The 18,185-nt window shown below is 71.7% G+C and overlaps 1 protein-coding gene across 1 annotated transcript; it reads left to right on the top strand.

Moving 5' to 3' along the window:
* Window positions 1-2,692: 2,692 nt before the first annotated feature.
* DDX39B (DExD-box helicase 39B) lies at window positions 2,693-16,543 on the top strand. The gene is made up of 11 exons (XM_044983240.1): window positions 2,693-2,808; window positions 7,408-7,643; window positions 8,296-8,423; window positions 9,047-9,139; window positions 11,037-11,220; window positions 11,950-12,068; window positions 13,353-13,484; window positions 13,570-13,679; window positions 14,692-14,836; window positions 15,409-15,556; window positions 15,705-16,543. Exons 2-11 carry the CDS (start codon window positions 7,433-7,435, stop codon window positions 15,719-15,721), a joined length of 1,287 nt encoding a protein of 428 aa, XP_044839175.1. The 5' UTR covers window positions 2,693-2,808; window positions 7,408-7,432; the 3' UTR covers window positions 15,722-16,543.
* The last annotated feature ends 1,642 nt before the right edge of the window (window positions 16,544-18,185 follow it).

Raw genomic sequence — 18,185 nt, forward strand, 5'->3', positions numbered from 1 at the left:
AACGTGGCAAAGAGAAGCCACAGCTGAGTGGCAGGATCATCAAAGAGGTTTTGTAGCAGCGTCGGGCGTTTATCTTGAGAAAGAAAATCCGCTTGAAGCCCGTGTCCAAAGGACGACAGTCGGCTGCAGTTTGAGGCAGTCATCCACCACGTGTGCACCACACCCAATACTGAAGATCTCTTCCTAAATTGGCCTGGAGCTTTCGCCACCAATTGTTTTTCCCACAATGCCTGGCACCCCCAAAGTTAGTATTGGTGTTGCCTGCAGAAATTCTCAAATTCTCAGCAGGTGAAAACGCGGTACCAGAACAGGGAATGGTTTTTGGCCCTGTTCATTTGACGCATCCACAGCAAGCGTAACAAAGGAACACCTGGCCGACTCGCGCCGCACTTCTGCAGTGGAGAAAGGGGCGAGGACGCTGCAAACGCTGCCTTGGATTTTGCGTGAGCAGATGAAAGCTCAGGCTGGCAGTTTCGTAATTATTTGTGATGTACAGTCAGCGGAACAGAAACTGTCCGTGCCGGACTGAGGGGTAAGCAAACCCCCTCGCTGCCAAACACTTGTTGCACTTCTGTTTCTTGCCTCAGAAAAAATCCTGAAACGCTTGGAGATGAACACGTTTATCGGCGTCTCTGTGTTTCCTGCTCTGGAGGTGGATTTCGGCCGCCGTGAGCAATGGAGAAACGTGCTCCGCACGTCTTGCATACCCCTTGGCTGTCAGCCAGTGCCGAAGGGCCTTTTTAAAAAACTTTCCCTGCTTGTGGAGGTCTTTGTTAAAATGACACAGGTGTTTCGGTGACATTTTTCTAGCCAGAAATGACCACAGGCGAACTACGGCTTCTTCTAGGGACACAACAGAACCAAAGCAACACAGGGCAGCAACCCCAGGTGATGCTGGAGGGTAGCTGCTTGCTGGGGGGCCTAGCTCTGGAGACAGCACCCGCTGCAGCGCAGACGTCAGGGCAGCGCGGTGAACACTGGCTCAGCCGAGCATCAGAACACGATGCTCGGCCGGTCCAGCGGGCTCAGGGGACTTTCGGCTCCCACAGAATGTGCAATTAAACCCCCATCCCAGGCTAGGCAACCGCTGGACTGGGATGAGACCAGCACACGCTGCTTTCAGCCTGCAGCTCGGCTAACCAGCAACCATCAGCGATCGCGAATCCGATCACAGCCACCGACCCGCGGGCCGACGATGCTCACAAGCCATGTAGCCAGGTGCCCGTCACTGACGGGGGCTCCTACCGTCTCCTTGCTGGCCTCGTGCAGAGCTGATAGGAAAATGAAGGCAATGCTTCGACGGCCTCCCGCTCCAGTTCCTCGCAGCCTTCTGTGTCGAGCCGGGCGGTAAGGAAGGCTCGGACTCTGAGGCAGCGCAGACGCCGGGGTGGTAATACTATGCCAGCCTGACGTCTCCGCTCTGCCTTGTGGCTGCCTGGGGGGGACAGCTCTGAAGGCAGTGCTGCTCGTGCAAGTCGGGGACCCATGCCCAGTTTGGGCGAAAAAGTTGGGACGGCTGGGTGAGAGCTGGAAAAGGGGACTATGGTCCCCCTAACTACAGGGAACCTGGCATGGCTAGAGGGGATTGTGGCCTCATGGGGGACATGGCCAGAGGGGACATGGCATCACACGGGGTGGCCAGAGGGGATGTGGCATCACAGGGGCATGGTGAGAGGGGAGCGTGGCCTCAAGGGAGCATGGCCAAAGGGAAGAATGACATCACAGGGGCATGGCCAGGGGGATGTGGCATCACACGGGGTGGCCAGAGGGGAGCGTGGCATCACAGGGGTGTGGTCAGAAGGGACGTGGCATCACACGGGGGTGGCCAGAGGGGAGCGTGGCATCACAGGGGTGTGGTCAGAAGGGATGTGGCATCACACGGGGTGGCCAGAGGGGAGCGTGGCATCACGGGGGTGTAACCAGAGGGGATGTGGCATCACAGGGGTGTGGTCAGAAGGGACGTGGCATCACACGGGGGTGTCCAGAGGGGAGCGTGGCATCACAGGGGTGTAACTAGAGGGGACATGGCATCACAGGGGTGTAACCAGAGGGGACGTGGCATCACACGGGGGTGTCCAGAGGGGAGCGTGGCATCACAGGGGTGTAACCAGAGGGGACATGGCATCACAGGGGTGTAACCAGAGGGGACGTGGCATCACACGGGGGTGGCCAGAGGGGAGCGTGGCATCACAGAGGTGTGGTCAGAAGGGATGTGGCATCACATGGGGTGGCCAGAGGGGAGCGTGGCATCACAGGGGTGTAACCAGAGGGGATATGGCATCACAGGGGTGTGGTCAGAAGGGACGTGGCATCACACGGGGGTGGCCAGAAGGGAGCGTGGCATCATGGAGGGCTGCCCCTGGCACCCAGTGACGTCAGCCCAGGACAAGGCCTCAGAGGCAAAGTGAAGCCTGAACCAAACTACTCCCAGCCCCTCCCCTCATGGCCACCAATGCCTGAAGGACCCCGTGGGGAAAACAATCCCCCGCCCCGTCCTGCTGCGGGGAGAGGTGCCCCCCTCAGTCGCCTGATCAAAAACATGAACCCGCGAAGCAGCCGTGAATCCGGTGCGCTCGGGTCCGCCCTAGTCGGGATTAAAAAATGCTGCAAATGGCCCCATTTGTGTGGGGGTGTGTGTGCGCGTTTTTTTCCCAATCAGGCGCCGCGCAGGGCAACCCCATCCGGCGCTGGCGCGGGGTCCTGGCCGCAGCGCGCTCCGCCCCCCGCATCCCGGAAGTGAAGGCGCCGCTCACTTCTGGCCGCGGCCGCCGCTCGGAGGAGACTTGGGCGCCCCTCCCCCCGCAGGAGGTAAGAGCCTCGGCGGGAATCGGTCGCGCATCGCCGCCATCTTGGGCCATCCGCCCCCCGGCGGGGCCGATACCCCTTCTCCGGGCGATTCTCCCTCCGATGGGCCCGGTCTCGGGGGCCATTTCCCGCGCCCGACCCCGAGAAGCGGCCTGGAAGGGGCCCCGGGGGGGGATGGACGGATTCCCCATTGTGCGTCTGTATGGCCAGGAATCCAAGATGGCGCCGGCCCTGCTCCCTTCTCCCCCCGCCGCGCTCCGTCATCCGCGAACATCGGCCCCGTCCTGCCCCTGCGCCGCCGGGGGCCCGGCCGGGTGGGGAGGGGGGACGCCCCCGCCGCCCCCCCGCGGGGTATTGGGGGGGCCGCGAAATAAACAAATAAAAAATATGGCGCTTAAGACGCCCCCCCCCCGGGCTCCAGGGGGAGCCTGGGGCGGGGAGTGTGGGGGGGTGCAGCCCCCCCAGCACGTGGGGGAGGGGGCGTGGGGGCAGTGCAGGGGGTGCAGTGAATTGGGGGCGGTGCCTGAAGGCTGGGCAGGTGCATGGGGGGGCAGGGCCCCTGCGGTGTGTGGGGGCCATGGGGGGGCGTGGAAGCAGCCCCCCCCCCCATTGCAAGCTGCGTGTGGAGACCCCTGGCAGCCTGGGAAGCGGGTATCGCGGGGGGGGGGTGCGGGCAGCCCCGTTGCCTCACGGCTGCCCAGGGAGGCCGGGGGCCCCTCTGTATTTCCTGGCCCCCGGGCAGCTGAGGCAGCTCCCCCCGGGCCTTGGCATTCGGGGGGGGGGTGGAGTTGGGGGTGCCCCTGCCCCGGCCGTTGTTTGCTTTGTACTGCGCATGGGGAGGGATTCGGGGAGACCCAGACACCCCAGTGTCTGACACACCTGCTGTGTGTCCGGGGGGGACACCGCACCCCCAAGTTCTAATCCCCCCCAGCTGGGGAAAGAACCCAGGAGTCCTGGCTTTCACTGGGGGGGGGGGCAGCATCGCAGGCTGTAGCTAGGGGGCGAGTGGGGTCCAGTTTGCTGGACAGCGCTGGGGTTTGGGGGCTACAGCTGCACCCCAGGGACCTCCCCTCAACTGGGGCTTCTGGGGCCTGGCTGCACCCCATTATCTGCTGGGGGGGTCGGCTCCCGCCTGCCCCGTGCCCATGGGAGGTGAACGCTGGCACCCGCCAGTGGGTGGGATCTGGGGGGGCGACTGCACCTCATTATAGTGGGGGCTGGATTCTACAGAGCTGTACATTGGGGGAAACGGGGTGTGTGAAAACAGCCCCCCAGGGGCGGGAGGACCCCAAAACACTTCTCTGTAGCCTGCTCATACCGGGGCAGGGTGCGCACACGGGGTACACGTGCGGCTCCCCAGGGCACAGTGGGCTCAAGTGGATGGGGGGGCAGTGATGCCCCCCGAGTTACAGTCATGGGGTGGCTGGGAGTCGAGTGCCCCCCCATTGCACGGCTCCTCTGGGGTTAGGAGTTGGGGGGTATCTTGTGTGCTCCCCACGTCTGCAGGGCCAAGGCTGCTGGACGAAGGGGGGATTTGGGGTCTCAGCGCCAGTGGGGGATTTGCGAGTGACCCAACTTGGACCCCATACTGGGGGGGTTATTGAGGGGGACATGGAGAAGTTAGGAGCTGGATAAAGGATTCCCCTAACTGGATTCTGGGACTGGCTGGCTCTGGGGGGGCGCGGCTGGCTCGGAGTGGGGAATGGGGTTTGGGAGGGGGGCTGGCTCGGAGCGGGGAATGGGGTATGGGGGGGGCTGGCTCAGAGCGGGGAATGGGGTATGGGAGGCAGGGAATGGGGTACTGGGGGTGCCGGTCCCAGGGCAGGGACTGGTTGGCTCTGGGGGTGGGGAATGGGGTGCGAGGGGCGGCTGGCTCGGAGCGGGGAATGGGGGGCGGCTGGCTCGGAGCGGGGAATGGGGGGCTGGGCAGGGGCTGGCTCAGAGCAGGGAATTGGGGGCGGCTGGCTTGGTATGGGGGGCGAGGGGCGGCTGGCTCGGTACGGGGAATGGGGGGCGGCTGGCTCGGAGCGGGGAATGGGGTACGGGGGCGGCTGGCTCGGGGCGAGGGGCGGCTGGCTAGGGGCGAGGGGCGGCTGGCTGGGCGCGGGGGGCGAGGGGCGGGTGGCTCGGGGCGGGGGGCGGCTGGCTCGGTGCGGGGGGCGAGGGGCGGCTGGCTCGGGGCGGGGGGAGGCTGGCTAGGGGCTGGGGGCGAGGGGCGGCGGGCTCGGAGCGGGGGGCGGGGGGCGGCGGGCTCGGAGCGGGGAATGAGGGGCGGTTGGCTCGGCGCGGGGAATGTGGGGCGGCTGGCTCGGAGCGGGGGGCGGCTGGCTCGGTACGGGGGGCGAGGGGGGCTGGCTCGGAGCGGGGAATGGGGGGCGGTTGGCTCGGAGCGGGGGGCGAGGGGCGGCTGGCTCGGAGCGGGGGGCGAGGGGCGGCTGGCTCGGAGCGGGGGGCGAGGGGCGGCTGGCTCGGAGCGGGGAATGGGGGGCGGCTGGCTCGGAGCGGGGGGCGAGGGCCGGCTGGCTCGGAGCGGGGGGCGAGGGGCGGCTGGCTCGGAGCGGGGAGCGGGGGGCGGCTGGCTCGGAGCGGGGGGCGGGGGGCGGCTGGCTCGGAGCGGGGAATGGGGGGCGGCTGGCTCGGAGCGGGGGGTGAGGGGGGCTGGCTCGGAGCGGGGGGTGAGGGGGGCTGGCTCGGAGCGGGGAATGGGGGGCGGCTGGCTCGGAGCGGGGAATGGGGGGCGGCTGGCTCGGAGCGGGGGGCGAGGGGCGGCTGGCTCGGAGCGGGGGGCGGGGGGCGGCTGGCTCGGAGTGGGGAATGGGGGGTGAGAGTCGGCTGGCTCGGAGCGGGGAATGGGGGGCGGGGGGCGGCTGGCTCGGAGCAGGGAATGGGGGGCAAGGGGTGGCTGGCCCGGAGCGGGGACTGGGGCGGGGGGCGGCTGGCTCGGGGGGGGGCGGCTGGCTCGGAGCGGGGCGGGGGGCGGCTGGCTCGGAGCGGGGAGCGGGGGGCGGCTGGCTCGGAGCGGGGGGCGGCTGGCTCGGAGCGGGGAGAGGGGGGCGGCTGGCTCGGAGCGGGGCGAGCGGGGCGGCTGGCTCGGAGCGGGGAGCGGGGGGCGGCTGGCTCGGAGCGGGGGGCGAGGGGCGGCTGGCTCGGAGCGGGGGGTGAGGGGGGCGGCTGGCTCGGAGCGGGGGGTGAGGGGGGCGGCTGGCACGGAGCGGGGCGTGAGGGGGGCTGGCTCGGAGCGGGGAATGGGGGGCGGCTGGCTCGGAGCGGGGAATGGGGGGCGGCTGGCTCGGAGCGGGGGGCGCGGGGCGGCTGGCTCGGAGCGGGGAATGGGGGCGGGGGGCGGCTGGCTCGGGGCGGGAATGGGGGGCGGGGGGCGGCTGGCTCGGGGCGGGGGGCGGCTGGCTCGGAGCGGGGAATAGGGGGCGGCTGGCTCGGAGCGGGGGGCGAGGGGCGGCTGGCTCGGAGCGGGGAATGGGGGGCGGCTGGGTCGGAGCGGGGAATGGGGGGCGGCTGGCTCGGGGCGGGGGGCGGCTGGCTCGGGGCGGGGGGCGGGGGGCGGCTGGCTCGGAGCGGGGAATGGGGGCGGCTGGCTCGGAGCGGGGAATGGGGGCGGCTGGCTCGGAGCGGGGGGCGGCTGGCTCGGAGCGGGGAATGGGGGGCGGCTGGTTCGGAGCGGGGGGCGAGGGGCGGCTGGCTCGGAGCGGGGAATGGGGGCGGCTGGCTCGGTGCGGGGGGCGAGGGGCGGCTGGTTCGGAGCGGGGGGCGAGGGGCGGCTGGCTCGGAGCGGGGACAGGGGGGCGGCTGGCTCGGAGCGGGGGGCGAGGGGCGGCTGGCTCGGTGCGGGGGGCGAGTGGCGGCTGGCTCGGTGCGGGGGGCGAGGGGCGGCTGGCTCGGAGCGGGGGGCGAGGGGCGGCTGGCACGGAGCGGGGAATGGGGGGCGGCTGGCTCGGTATGGGGGGCGAGGGGCGGCTGGCTCGGAGCGGGGGGCGAGGGGCGGCTGGCTCGGAGCGGGGGGCGGCTGGCTCGGAGCGGGGACTGGGGGCGGCTGGCTCGGAGCGGGGGGCGAGGGGCGGCTGGCTCGGAGCGGGGGGCGAGGGGCGGCTGGCTCGTTGCGGGGGGCGAGGGGCGGCTGGCTCGGAGCGGGGAGCGGGGGGCGGCTGGCTCGGAGCGGGGAATGGGGGGCGGCTGGCTCGGAGCGGGGGGCGAGGGGCGGCTGGCTCGGAGCGGGGGGCGAGGGGCGGCTGGCTCGGAGCGGGGGGCGGCTGGCTCGGAGCGGGGAATGGGGGGCGGCTGGCTCGGAGCGGGGAATGGGGGGCGGCTGGCTCGGGCCGGGGGGCGAGGGGAGGCTGGCTCGGAGCGGGGAATGGGGGGCGGCTGGCTCGGTACGGGGGGCGAGGGGCGGCTGGCTCGGAGCGGGGAATGGGGGGCGGCTGGCTCGGAGCGGGGAATGGGGGCGGCTGGCTCGGAGCGGGGAATGGGGGGCGGCTGGCTCGGAGCGGGGAATGGGGGGCGGCTGGCTCGGAGCGGGGGGGCGGCTGGCTCGGAGCGGGGAATGGGGGGCGGCTGGCTCGGAGCCGCCTGACCCCGCTGCCCCCCCAGTCTCAGCAGCCCCTCCGGCGCCGCCATGGCGGAGAACGACGTGGATAACGAGCTGCTGGATTACGAGGATGACGAGGTGGAGAACCAGGCGGCCGGCGACGGGGTGGACGTGCCCCCCAAGAAGGACGTCAAGGGCTCCTACGTCTCCATCCACAGCTCCGGCTTCCGGGACTTTCTGCTGAAACCCGAACTCCTCCGGGCCATCGTCGACTGCGGCTTCGAGCACCCCTCGGAAGGTCAGCCGGACGCCTGGGTCCCGCCCGGGGCGGGGGGCCAGGACGCCTGGGGTCTCTCCCGGCTCTGGGGGGAGAGGGGGCTGGTGGGTCAGAGCAGGGGGGCTGGGAGGGGAGTGGGGCCCGGTGGTCAGAGCAGGGGGGCTGGGAGGGGAGTGGGGCCCGGTGGTCAGAGCGGGGAGGCTGGGAGCCAGGACTCCTGGGTTCTCTCCCAGCTCCGGGAGGGGAGTGGGGGCTAGTGGTCAGAGTGGGGGGGCTGGGAGGAGAGTGGGGGCCCGGTGGCCAGAGCAGGGGAGCTGGGAGGGGAGCGGGGCCTGGTGGTGGGGGGCGCTGGGAGCCAGGACTCCTGGGTTCTCTCCCAGCTCCGGGAGGGGAGTGGGGCCCGGTGGTCAGAGCAGGGGGGCTGGGGGGGAGTGGGGCCCGGTGGTCAGAGCGGGGAGGCTGGGAGCCAGGACTCCTGGGTTCTCTCCCAGCTCCGGGAGGGGAGTGGGGCCCGGTGGTCAGAGCAGGGGGGCTGGGGGGGAGTGGGGGCCCGGTGGCCAGAGCAGGGGAGCTGGGGGGGAGTGGGGCTGGCAGGGGAGCGGGGCCCGGCGGTCAGAGCAGGGGGGCTGGCAGGGGAGCCCCGGCTGACCCCGCCCCCCCCGCCCCCCCGCAGTGCAGCACGAGTGCATCCCGCAGGCCATCCTGGGCATGGACGTGCTGTGCCAGGCCAAGTCGGGCATGGGCAAGACGGCCGTGTTCGTGCTGGCCACGCTGCAGCAGCTGGAGCCCGTCACGGGGCAGGTGAGGGGGGCCGGGGTACGGCGGGGGGGCGGGACCCCCTGGGAAGGGGCTGGGCGGGTTGGGAGAGCCCATTTGGGAGGTTGGGGGGCGGGACCCCCTGGAAGGGCCTGGGCGGGTTGGGAGAGCCCATTTGGGAGGTTGGGGGGCGGGACCCCCTGGGAAGGGGCTGGGCGGGTTGGGAGAGCCCATTTGGGAGGTTGGGGGGCGGGACCCCCTGGAAGGGCCTGGGGCGGCTTGGAGAGCCCATTTGGGAGGTTGGGGGGCGGGACCCCCTGGGAAGGGGCTGGGCGGGTTGGGAGAGCCCATTTGGGAGGTTGGGGGGCGGGACCCCCTGGAAGGGGCTGGGCGGGTTGGGAGAGCCCATTTGGGAGGCTGGGGGGCGGGACCCCCTGGAAGGGCCTGGGCGGGGTGGGAGAGCCCATTTGGGGGGCGGGGACAGTTGGTGACTGGCTGGGGTGGGGCAACTGGGGAGAGACCAATTGGTGACTGATGGAGGGAGGGGGGAGTTGGGAGGGACCATTGCGGGGGGCGGGGGTGGAAGGGCCGGTTGGAAGTTGCCGGGGGGCTGCAGGGTGAGGTGGGGCAGGCTGGGGGGGCCCTGCACTAACGCCCCCGTCCCCCAGGTGTCGGTGCTGGTGATGTGCCACACGCGGGAGCTGGCGTTCCAGATCAGCAAGGAGTACGAGCGCTTCTCCAAGTACATGCCCAGCGTCAAGGTGAGGGGTGGGGCGCTGGGGGGCAGGGAGCCAGGCTGGGGGACTTGGGGGGCAGCCAGCGGGGGGCTCAGGGCAGGGCGCGAGGCCGGGGCGCCAGGGGGAGGGAGCCAGGCCGGGGCACTGGGGTGCGGGGGCAGCCAGCGGGGGTCTCACCCTGCCCCCCCCCAGGTGGTGGTGTTTTTCGGGAGGTGCGGGGGGCAGCCAGCGGAGGGCTCGGGGCAGGGAGCCAGGCCGGGGCGCCAGGGGGAGGGAGCCAGGCTGAGGCACTGGGGTGCGGGGGCAGCCAGCGGGGTCTCACCCTGCCCCCCCAGGTGGCGGTGTTTTTCGGGGGGGTTCGGGAGGCAGCCAGCGGGGGGCTCGGGGCTGGGAGCCAGGCCGGGGCGCAGGGGGGGGAGCCAGCGGGGTCTCACCCGCCCCCCCCCCAGGTGGCGGTGTTTTTCGGGAGGTGCGGGGGGCAGCCAGCGGGGGGCTCAGGGCTGGGAGCCAGGCCGGGGGGGGGGGAGCCAGCGGGGTCTCACCCTGCCCCCCCCCAGGTGGCGGTGTTTTTCGGGAGGTGCGGGGGGCAGCCAGCGGGGGGCTCAGGGCTGGGAGCCAGGCAGGGGCGCAGGGGGGGGGGCAGCCAGCGGGGTCTCACCCTGCTCCCCCCCCAGGTGGTGGTGTTTTTCGGGAGGTGCGGGGGGCAGCCAGCGGGGGGCTCGGGGCTGGGAGCCAGGCCGGGGCGCAGGGGGGCAGCCAGCGGGGTCTCACCCTGCCCCCCCCAGGTGGCGGTGTTTTTCGGGAGGTGCGGGGGGCAGCCAGCGGGGGGCTCGGGGCTGGGAGCCAGGCCGGGGCACTGGGGGGGGCAGCCAGCGGGGTCTCACCCTGCCCCCCCCCAGGTGGCGGTGTTTTTGCGGGGGGTTCGGGGCTGGGAGCCAGGCCGGGGCGCGGGGGGGGGGGGCAGCCAGCGGGGTCTCACCCGCCCCCCCCCAGGTGGTGGTGTTTTTCGGGAGGTGCGGGGGGCAGCCAGCGGAGGGCTCGGGGCTGGGAGCCAGGCCGGGGCGCCAGGGGGAGGGAGCCAGGCCGGGGCACTGGGGTGCGGGGGCAGCCAGCGGGGTCTCACCCTGCCCCCCCAGGTGGCGGTGTTTTTCGGGGGGGTTCGGGTGGCAGCCAGCGGGGGGCTCGGGGCTGGGAGCCAGGCCGGGGCGCAGGGGGGCAGCCAGCGGGGTCTCACCCTACCCCCCCCCCCAGGGGGTGGTGTTTTTCGGGAGGTGCGGGGGGCAGCCAGGGGGGGGCTCGGGGCTGGGAGCCAGGCCGGGGCGCGGGGGGGGCGCCAGCGGGGTCTCACCCTGCCCCCCCCCGGTTGCGGTGTTTTTCGGGAGGTGCGGGGGGCAGCCAGCGGGGGGCACGGGGCTGGGAGCCAGGCCGGGGCGGGGGGGGGGGCAGCCCACGGGGTCTCACCCACCCCCCCCCCCAGGTGGCGGTGTTTTTCGGGAGGTGCGGGGGGCAGCCAGCGGGGGGCGCAGGGCTGGGAGCCAGGCCGGGGCGTGGGGGGGGGGGGAGCCCGCGGGGTCTCACCCTGCCCCCCCCCCAGGTGGCGGTGTTTTTCGGGAGGGGCGGGGGGCCGCCAGCGGGGGGCGCAGGGCTGGGAGCCAGGCCGGGGCGTGGGGGGGGGGGAGCCAGCGGGGTCTCACCCTGCCCCCCCCCAGGTGGCGGTGTTTTTCGGGGGGGTTCAGGAGGCAGCCAGCGGGGGGCTCCGGGCTGGGAGCCAGGCCGGGGGGGGAGCCAGCGGGGTCTCACCCTGCCCCCCCCCAGGTGGGGGTGTTTTTCGGGAGGTGCGGGGGGGCAGCCAGCGGGGGGCTCAGGGCTGGGAGCCAGGCCGGGGGGGGAGCCAGCGGGGTCTCACCCTGCCCCCCCCCAGGTGGCGGTGTTTTTCGGGGGCCTGTCCATCAAGAAGGACGAGGAGGTGCTGAAGAAGAACTGCCCCCACATCGTGGTGGGGACGCCGGGCCGGATCCTGGCCCTGGCGCGCAACAAGAGCCTCAACCTCAAACACATCAAGCACTTCATCCTGGACGAGTGCGACAAGATGCTGGAGCAGCTCGGTGAGCGGGGGGGCTGCCGGGGGGGCGGGGACGCGCCCCTGGGCCCCAGAGAGCGGGGGGGGGCCCGACAGGGACGTGGGGGCCCTATAGAGTAGAAGGGGCAGGTTATCCTGGGGGCTGAGGGGCAGGTTTTGGGGGCGGGGGGAGTCCCAGCACCCCGTTGCTGACCCCGCCCATCCGGGGGGTGAGGGGCAGGTTTTGGGGGGCGTGGGGGGGTCCCAGCACCCCGTTGCTGACCCCGCCCATCCGGGGGCTGAGGGGCAGTTTTGGGGGGCGGGGGGGTCCCAGCACCCCGTTGCTGACCCCGCCCATCCGGGGGGTGAGGGGCAGGTTTTGGGGGGTGGGGGGGAGTCCCAGCACCCCGTTGCTGACCCCGCCCATCCGGGGGGTGAGGGGCAGTTTTGGGGGGCGGGGGGGTCCCAGCACCCCGTTGCTGACCCCGCCCATCCGGGGGGTGAGGGGCAGTTTTGGGGGGCGTGGGGGGGTCCCAGCACCCCGTTGCTGACCCCGCCCATCCGGGGGGTGAGGGGCAGTTTTTGGGGGCGGGGAGGGGTCCCAGCACCCCGTTGCTGACCCCGCCCATCCGGGGGCTGAGGGGCAGTTTTGGGGGGCGTGGGGGAGTCCCAGCACCCCGTTGCTGACCCCGCCCATCCAGGGGCTGAGGGGCAGTTTTGGGGGGCGGGGGGGTCCCAGCACCCCGTGGCTGACCCCGCCCCCTGCTCCCCCCAGATATGCGCCGGGACGTCCAGGAGATCTTCCGCATGACCCCGCACGAAAAGCAGGTCATGATGTTTAGCGCCACCCTGAGCAAGGAAATCCGCCCCGTCTGCCGCAAATTCATGCAAGACGTAATTACCCCCTTCTACCTTCCTAGCCCCCCCGGCGCCCCGCGGCGCCCGGCCCGGCCCCTAGCACAGGCCCCCACAGCTTCCGGAAGATCACTCGGGTTGCGCTAGCCTCGGCACCCCCGGCGCGGAACGCAGGGCGCCCCCTCCCCCCGCCCCCCCTTCCTGCCCGGCACCGCGGCCTCCGGATCGGCCGGCCCCATACACCCAGGCAAGTGAGTGCTCCGCCTACCACGCACAAAGCCAGAGACCCCCCACCCCGGCCCAGCCCAGCCCCCCGGCGCTCTGGAGACCGGCGGCGCCCCCCTGCGGCGAAGAGCAGCGTGGAGAGCGGAGACGGCCCCGGCGGCGGCTCGCGGAGACTCGGCGGCGCCAGGATCCGGCTTATCCTTTTTCGGAACCGGACTCGGGGGGGTTGGGGCTCACGGCAAATCTTTTCCCGTCTCCATCAAGAGCGAGATGGGGGGCCAGTGGGGTGCGGGAGGCAAGGGGTTAATCAGAACCCCCCCCCTCCCCTAGACGGCCCGGGGGGGCTTCACCCGGGGCATGCTGGGAGCTACGCCAAGGGGAGGGCGTTTTCCCAGGCTCGGGGTTTGCCCTGGAAGACAGGTGCATGCTGGGAAATTTCCTGGTGCATGCTGGGAGCTGCGTCAAGGGGAGAAGCCTCGAACGCTTGCCTCATGGCTGGAAGCCCAGTGCATGCTGGGGAATCGAGCCCCTTCCTGGCCTTCCATTTCCCAGCATGCTCTGGGCCCTGGCAGGTTGGCGTCTGACCTCGCTTTCCGGGGGGGTGGTTGGGGGGGGATTATGACTTGGGGGGCTGCTCCCCACGATCCCCCGCAGGGGGCGATCAGGCCTGTGGCACTGGCTGGGGGGGTTGTGGAGAGTAGCGGGGTGCTTTCCCCATGGACCCCCCACGCACTGCCTGTGGGGGTGGTGCACCCCGACCTGGGCGCAGCAACCTAGGGTGAATGGGGCTTCCGAGAGCGCTCAGCCCTGGGCAATGAGAGGATGGGACCCAGGCGTCCGGGCGGGACCCGACAGGCCCCACAGCTCGCAGCCCTGGGGGGTCGGGCGGGGACCCAGGCGTCCGGGCAGGACCCAGGCGTCCGGGCAGGACCCGACGGGCCCCACAGCTCGCAGCCCTGGGGGGTCGGGCGGGGACCCAGGCGTCCGGGCTGTCAGCATCGGCCGTGGGGGCGGGGCGGATGTTCCCCGGGGGGCATGCTGGGGTGGGGGTCTCTCCCCCAGCGCGGGCGGGGGGTTCACCCTGCTCTGCCCCCCCAGCCCATGGAGATCTTCGTGGACGACGAGACCAAGCTGACGCTGCACGGCCTGCAGCAATACTACGTCAAGCTGAAGGACAACGAGAAGAACCGCAAGCTCTTCGACCTGCTCGACGTGCTGGAGTTCAACCAGGTAGCGCCCGCGGACCCAGGCGTCCGGCCGGGGGACCCAGGCGTCCGGGCGCTGCCGTCCCTCTCACCCCTCCCTTCCCCCGCAGGTGGTGATCTTCGTCAAGTCGGTGCAGCGCTGCATCGCGCTGGCCCAGCTGCTGGTGGAGCAGAACTTCCCGGCCATCGCCATCCACCGGGGCATGCCCCAGGAGGAGAGGTGAGGGGGGGCCGGGGTCCCCCAAACCCCCCAGCCGGGGCCTGGCTAGTGACCAGCCCCCCCCCGCCCCCCGGCCATCGCCATCCACCGGGGCATGCCCCAGGAGGAGAGGTGAGGGGGGGCCGGGATCCCCCAAACCCCCCAGCCGGGGCCTGGCTAGTGACCGCCCCCCCCCCCCCGGCCCTCGCCATCCACCGGGGCATGCCCCAGGAGGAGAGGTGAGGGGGGGCCGGGCCCCCCCAAACCCCCCAGCCGGGGCCTGGCTAGTGACCGCCCCCCCCCCCGGCCATCGCCATCCACCGGGGCATGCCCCAGGAGGAGAGGTGAGGGGGGGCCGGGATCCCCCAAACCCCCCAGCCGGGGCCTGGCTAGTGACCGGCACCCCCCCCGCCCCGGCCGTCGCCATCCACCGGGGCATGCCCCAGGAGGAGAGGTGAGGGGGGGCCGGGATCCCCCAAACCCCCCAGCCGGGGCCTGGCTAGTGACCAGCACCCCCCCCCCCCAGGCTACGTGATCACGCGGCACTACGCGAGTGGAGCCCCCCACCCAGGGGGGTGCGTGAATACGCCCAGAGCCGCTCACCAGCCGACCCCCCCAGGAATACTCCGTCATGCCCCACTCCACACGAGGGGCGCACGGTTAGTCATTGGGTCTCCAGACTGTGCAGACACGAGCAGATTGGTGCAAACACGGGCACAGGGAAACGTGCGACTCCGCTCCGTGCCTGCAGCCGAAGCAGGTTGTGGGTTGTGACTCTGACCCCCAGCCGGGCGCTGGGTACCTCCTCCCTTGGCGTGTCCCGGGGAGCTGGCGTCTGGGCGCTGCCCGTGCCAGCCGGACAGCACGTTCCCGGCCCCCGATACCGGGTGTGGCCTGCTTCATGTGCAAGGTCACAGTCACATGTAAAGCAGGAATATGGGGGTGCTTTGCCAGTAGGGGGCAGGGCTGCCGGGGGGGCTCTGTTTGGGGGCAGGCAGTGACCCCAGACACCCCCCCTGTTCCCCCCCCCCAGGCTGTCCCGCTACCAGCAGTTCAAGGATTTCCAGCGCCGGATCCTGGTGGCCACCAACCTCTTCGGGCGGGGGATGGACATCGAGCGGGTCAACATCGCCTTCAACTACGACATGCCCGAGGACTCCGACACCTACCTGCACCGGGTGAGCCGGACTCCTGGGTCCCATCCTGCGGCGGGGCTGGGTTCTCCCCCGGCTCTGGGGGGCAGGGGGGGCTGGGAGCCAGGAGTCCTGGCTCCTCTCCCGGCACTGGGAGGGGCATGGGGGCTGGTGGGTTAGAGCGGGGGGGGGGGGGGGGGGCTGGGAGCCAGGGGGGGGGCCTGGGAGCTAGGACTCCTGGGTTCTCTCCCGGCTCTGGGGGGGTAGGGGGGGCTGGTGGGTTAGAGCGGGGGGGGGGGCTGGGAGCCAGGACTCCTGGGTTCTCTCCCGGCTCTGGGGGGGTAGGCGGGGCTGGTGGGTTAGAGCGGGGGGGGGGCTGGGAGCCAGGACTCCTGGGTTCTCTCCCGGCGCTGGGAGGGGCATGGGGGCTGGGAGCCAGGACTCCTGGGTTCTGTCCCGGCTCTGGGAGGGGCATGGGGGCTGGTGGGTTAGAGCGGGGGGGGTGCTGGGAGCCAGGACTCCTGGGTTCTCTCCCGGCTCTGGGAGGGGCGTGGGGGCTGGGTGGCGCGATGGGCCCCCGGCAGCGCAGAGCTCTGACCCCCCCCCCCTCCCCGCAGGTGGCGCGCGCCGGGCGGTTCGGCACCAAGGGCCTGGCCATCACCTTCGTGTCGGACGAGAACGACGCCAAGATCCTGAACGACGTGCAGGATCGCTTCGAGGTGAACATCAGCGAGCTGCCCGACGAGATCGACATCTCCTCCTACAGTGAGTGCGGGGGGCAGCCCGGGGGGGGGTGCAAAGACCGAGGGCTCTTCCTGGGATTCCCCTGTGGGGCCGAGGGGGCAGCAGGACGGGGCGTGGGGGGCTCCCTGGGGGCGCAGCCGTTAACCTCCCTCTCCTCTCCCTCCCGCAGTCGAGCAGACCCGATAAGGGGCGTCCTCGACACTCCTCGTCCCGCGTCGTCGTCGTCCTTTTGGTGGTTTTAAACCCCCCCAAAGACCCCGTTTCATTTCCACGCGACCCCGAGAGCTGATGAGGAGGATGGAGAAGATGGCCCAGGCCCTGCCCCCGCCCTGGGGACCGCAGCCCTGCCAGACTTCGGGGGGGCAGGACGGGGGGGAGAACCATTGGAAGAGCGGACTGGAGCGGTGGGGGGCGTAGCAGGGTTCACCCCCGTCCTGCCCTGCTGTGGGAGAAGGATCCCACCTCACCCCCCAGCTGTGGGAAGCATCCCACGACTGCCACCAATGAGCCCTGGCCTTTGTTGGTGCCGATGGAAGGGATCCCACTACTGCCACCAACAGTCCTGGGATCCACCACCGAGGAGCCCTGATCCCCCCCCGTGGGCCCTAACCGAGGGAGATCCCAGTGCTACCACCAGCGACCCCTGGGCTGGGCTCCCTCGCCTGGCGCCAGCGCCGCCCCCCGTCCTGCAAGAATTTCAACACTAGCGAGCCCTTGGCTCCCCCGGTCCCTGCCACTCGCGGCAAGTTTGTGTTTTTATAGGAAATGAGAAAATCCTGGAAAAAAAAGCTCCCACCCCCCCCCCCGCGTCCTTTTTTTTTATACCACGGTTGGAGCCGGTTTTACCAGCGTCGGGCGGGTTTGTGCGTTTCCCCATTTTTCGTTGTCTGCAGGGAGCGTGCGGGGCCGGGCCGGGCGAGCGGGCGCTGGGGGGCAGCGCGGGGGGGGGCCGCTCGTGGGCGGCTTTGGAAGCGTCGCCCTGAGGATGGATTAAAAGACTTGTCAGAACGCAGAGCCTGCTGCTGCTTTGTGTGTGGGGGGGGGGGCTGGCCCAGCCGCGGCCCCCCGGCAGGAGCCCCTCAGCGCGATGACCCTTCCCAGGTGGGTCCCGGGGGTCCCCTCACGCTCCAGGGCTAGGCCCCTCTGAGCCTCCCGCCGCCTGGCTCTGCTGTGGGCCCCCCGCCCTAGCCGCCCCCGGGAGTGACCCCTCTCGCTTCAGCCCATTGTCAGCTGTTCCCGGGCTGGGGGGCCCCGATCTCCAGGCTGCCAGGCGAGGTCAGACCTGGTCCCCTGCAGCAACACCCCCCCACACACCCAAACCCACATTGTTACACAGGGAAACTGAGGCACACACATTACTCAGCAAAACACAGAATCACCTGCTTTGTCCCACCTGGCTCCCAGCCTCCCCCGCCCCCCCCCCCGGGTCTAACCACTGGACCCCCCCCCCCCCCAGAGCCAGGGGCTACCCCCAGGCGTGTGAAAGGAGGTTACAGGGGGTCGGGGGTTTGAGGAGGAGCCATTGGGGGGGGGGAGGAGTGGGGGTTGGGCTGCTCCCTGCCCGATCCGTTGGAGTTTTCCCTCATCCTCTTCCCCCCCCCCCACAGTGAGGAGCCTCCCCCGAGCCCCCCAGTGGAGCAGCCTCCTGCCCCGAACCCCAGCGGCACCGTGGGAGTTAACTGTCCCAGCGGCTCTCGACCTTCCTGGCCGCCTGGGCCCCGGTCAGGAGCCTGCTGTGTCCGGTGTCCCCCCGAATGTCACCCCACTGGAAAACCTCCTGCTTCCACCGTCGGCCACGAACCCCCGGCCGGGCCCCGGCCCCGGCGCTGACCCGTTCCTTCCCGGTGCCTTCCCCCTCTGCCCGGCCCTGGCGCTGGGAACCCGGCCCCGGCGCTGATCCGTTCCTGCCCGGCGCCTTCGCCCTCCGCTCGGCCCCCGGCCGGGAACCCGGCCCCGGCGCTGACCCGTTCCAGCCCGGCGCCTTCGCCCTCCGCTCGGCCCCCGGCCGGGAACCCGGCCCCGGCGCTGACCCGTTCCTGCCCGGCGCCTTCCCCCTCCGCCCGGCCCCCGGCCGGGAACCCGGCCCCGGCGCTGACCCGTTCCTGCCCGGCGCCTTCGCCCTCCGCTCGGCCCCCGGCCGGGAACCCGGCCCCGGCGCTGACCCGTTCCTGCCTGGCGCCTTCGCCCTCTGCCCGGCCCTGGCGCTGGGAACCCGGCCCCGGCGCTGACCCGTTCCTGCCCGGCGCCTTCGCCCTCCGCTCGGCCCCCGGCCGGGAACCCGGCCCCGGCGCTGACCCGTTCCTTCCTGGCCCCGGCGCTGACCCGTTCCTGCCTGGCGCCTTCGCCCTCCACTCGTACTTTGTACCGATGCGCCTGGTGCTCCTTCCACTGGTGGGAAAACCACGGTCCCTGGCTGAGCCGCCGGAGCCCCCCGGGGCGCGGACCCCCAGGAACTGCTGGGGCCTCTGCCCGACTCTGGCAGCCAGTAGCAGCGGCCCCAGGTGTCGACGCCCCCGGGGTGGAGCTCTGCTCTTCAGTGTTGAGCGGGCGGCTGCGGGCGTGTTCCCCGGCTCTGCAGGTCGCTGGCCCGGAGACCCCCAGCGACCCAGACCCCCCTGAGGTACGAAGGCACCGACCAGCTTCATTGTGG

The sequence above is a fragment of the Mauremys mutica genome, chromosome 12 (assembly GCF_020497125.1).
Source record: "Mauremys mutica isolate MM-2020 ecotype Southern chromosome 12, ASM2049712v1, whole genome shotgun sequence".
NCBI classification, from domain to species: domain Eukaryota; kingdom Metazoa; phylum Chordata; order Testudines; family Geoemydidae; genus Mauremys; species Mauremys mutica.

Excerpts from the sequence above, each read along its gene's own strand:
- DDX39B (XM_044983240.1), top strand. The coding sequence starts at position 7,433 with ATGGCGGAGAACGACGTGGATAACGAGCTGCTGGATTACGAGGATGAC. Across the intron at positions 13,680-14,691 it reads GGCATGCCCCAGGAGGAGAG|GCTGTCCCGCTACCAGCAGT; the intron begins GTGAGGGGGGGC and ends CCCCCCCCCCAG. Across the intron at positions 14,837-15,408 it reads CCGACACCTACCTGCACCGG|GTGGCGCGCGCCGGGCGGTT; the intron begins GTGAGCCGGACT and ends CCCTCCCCGCAG.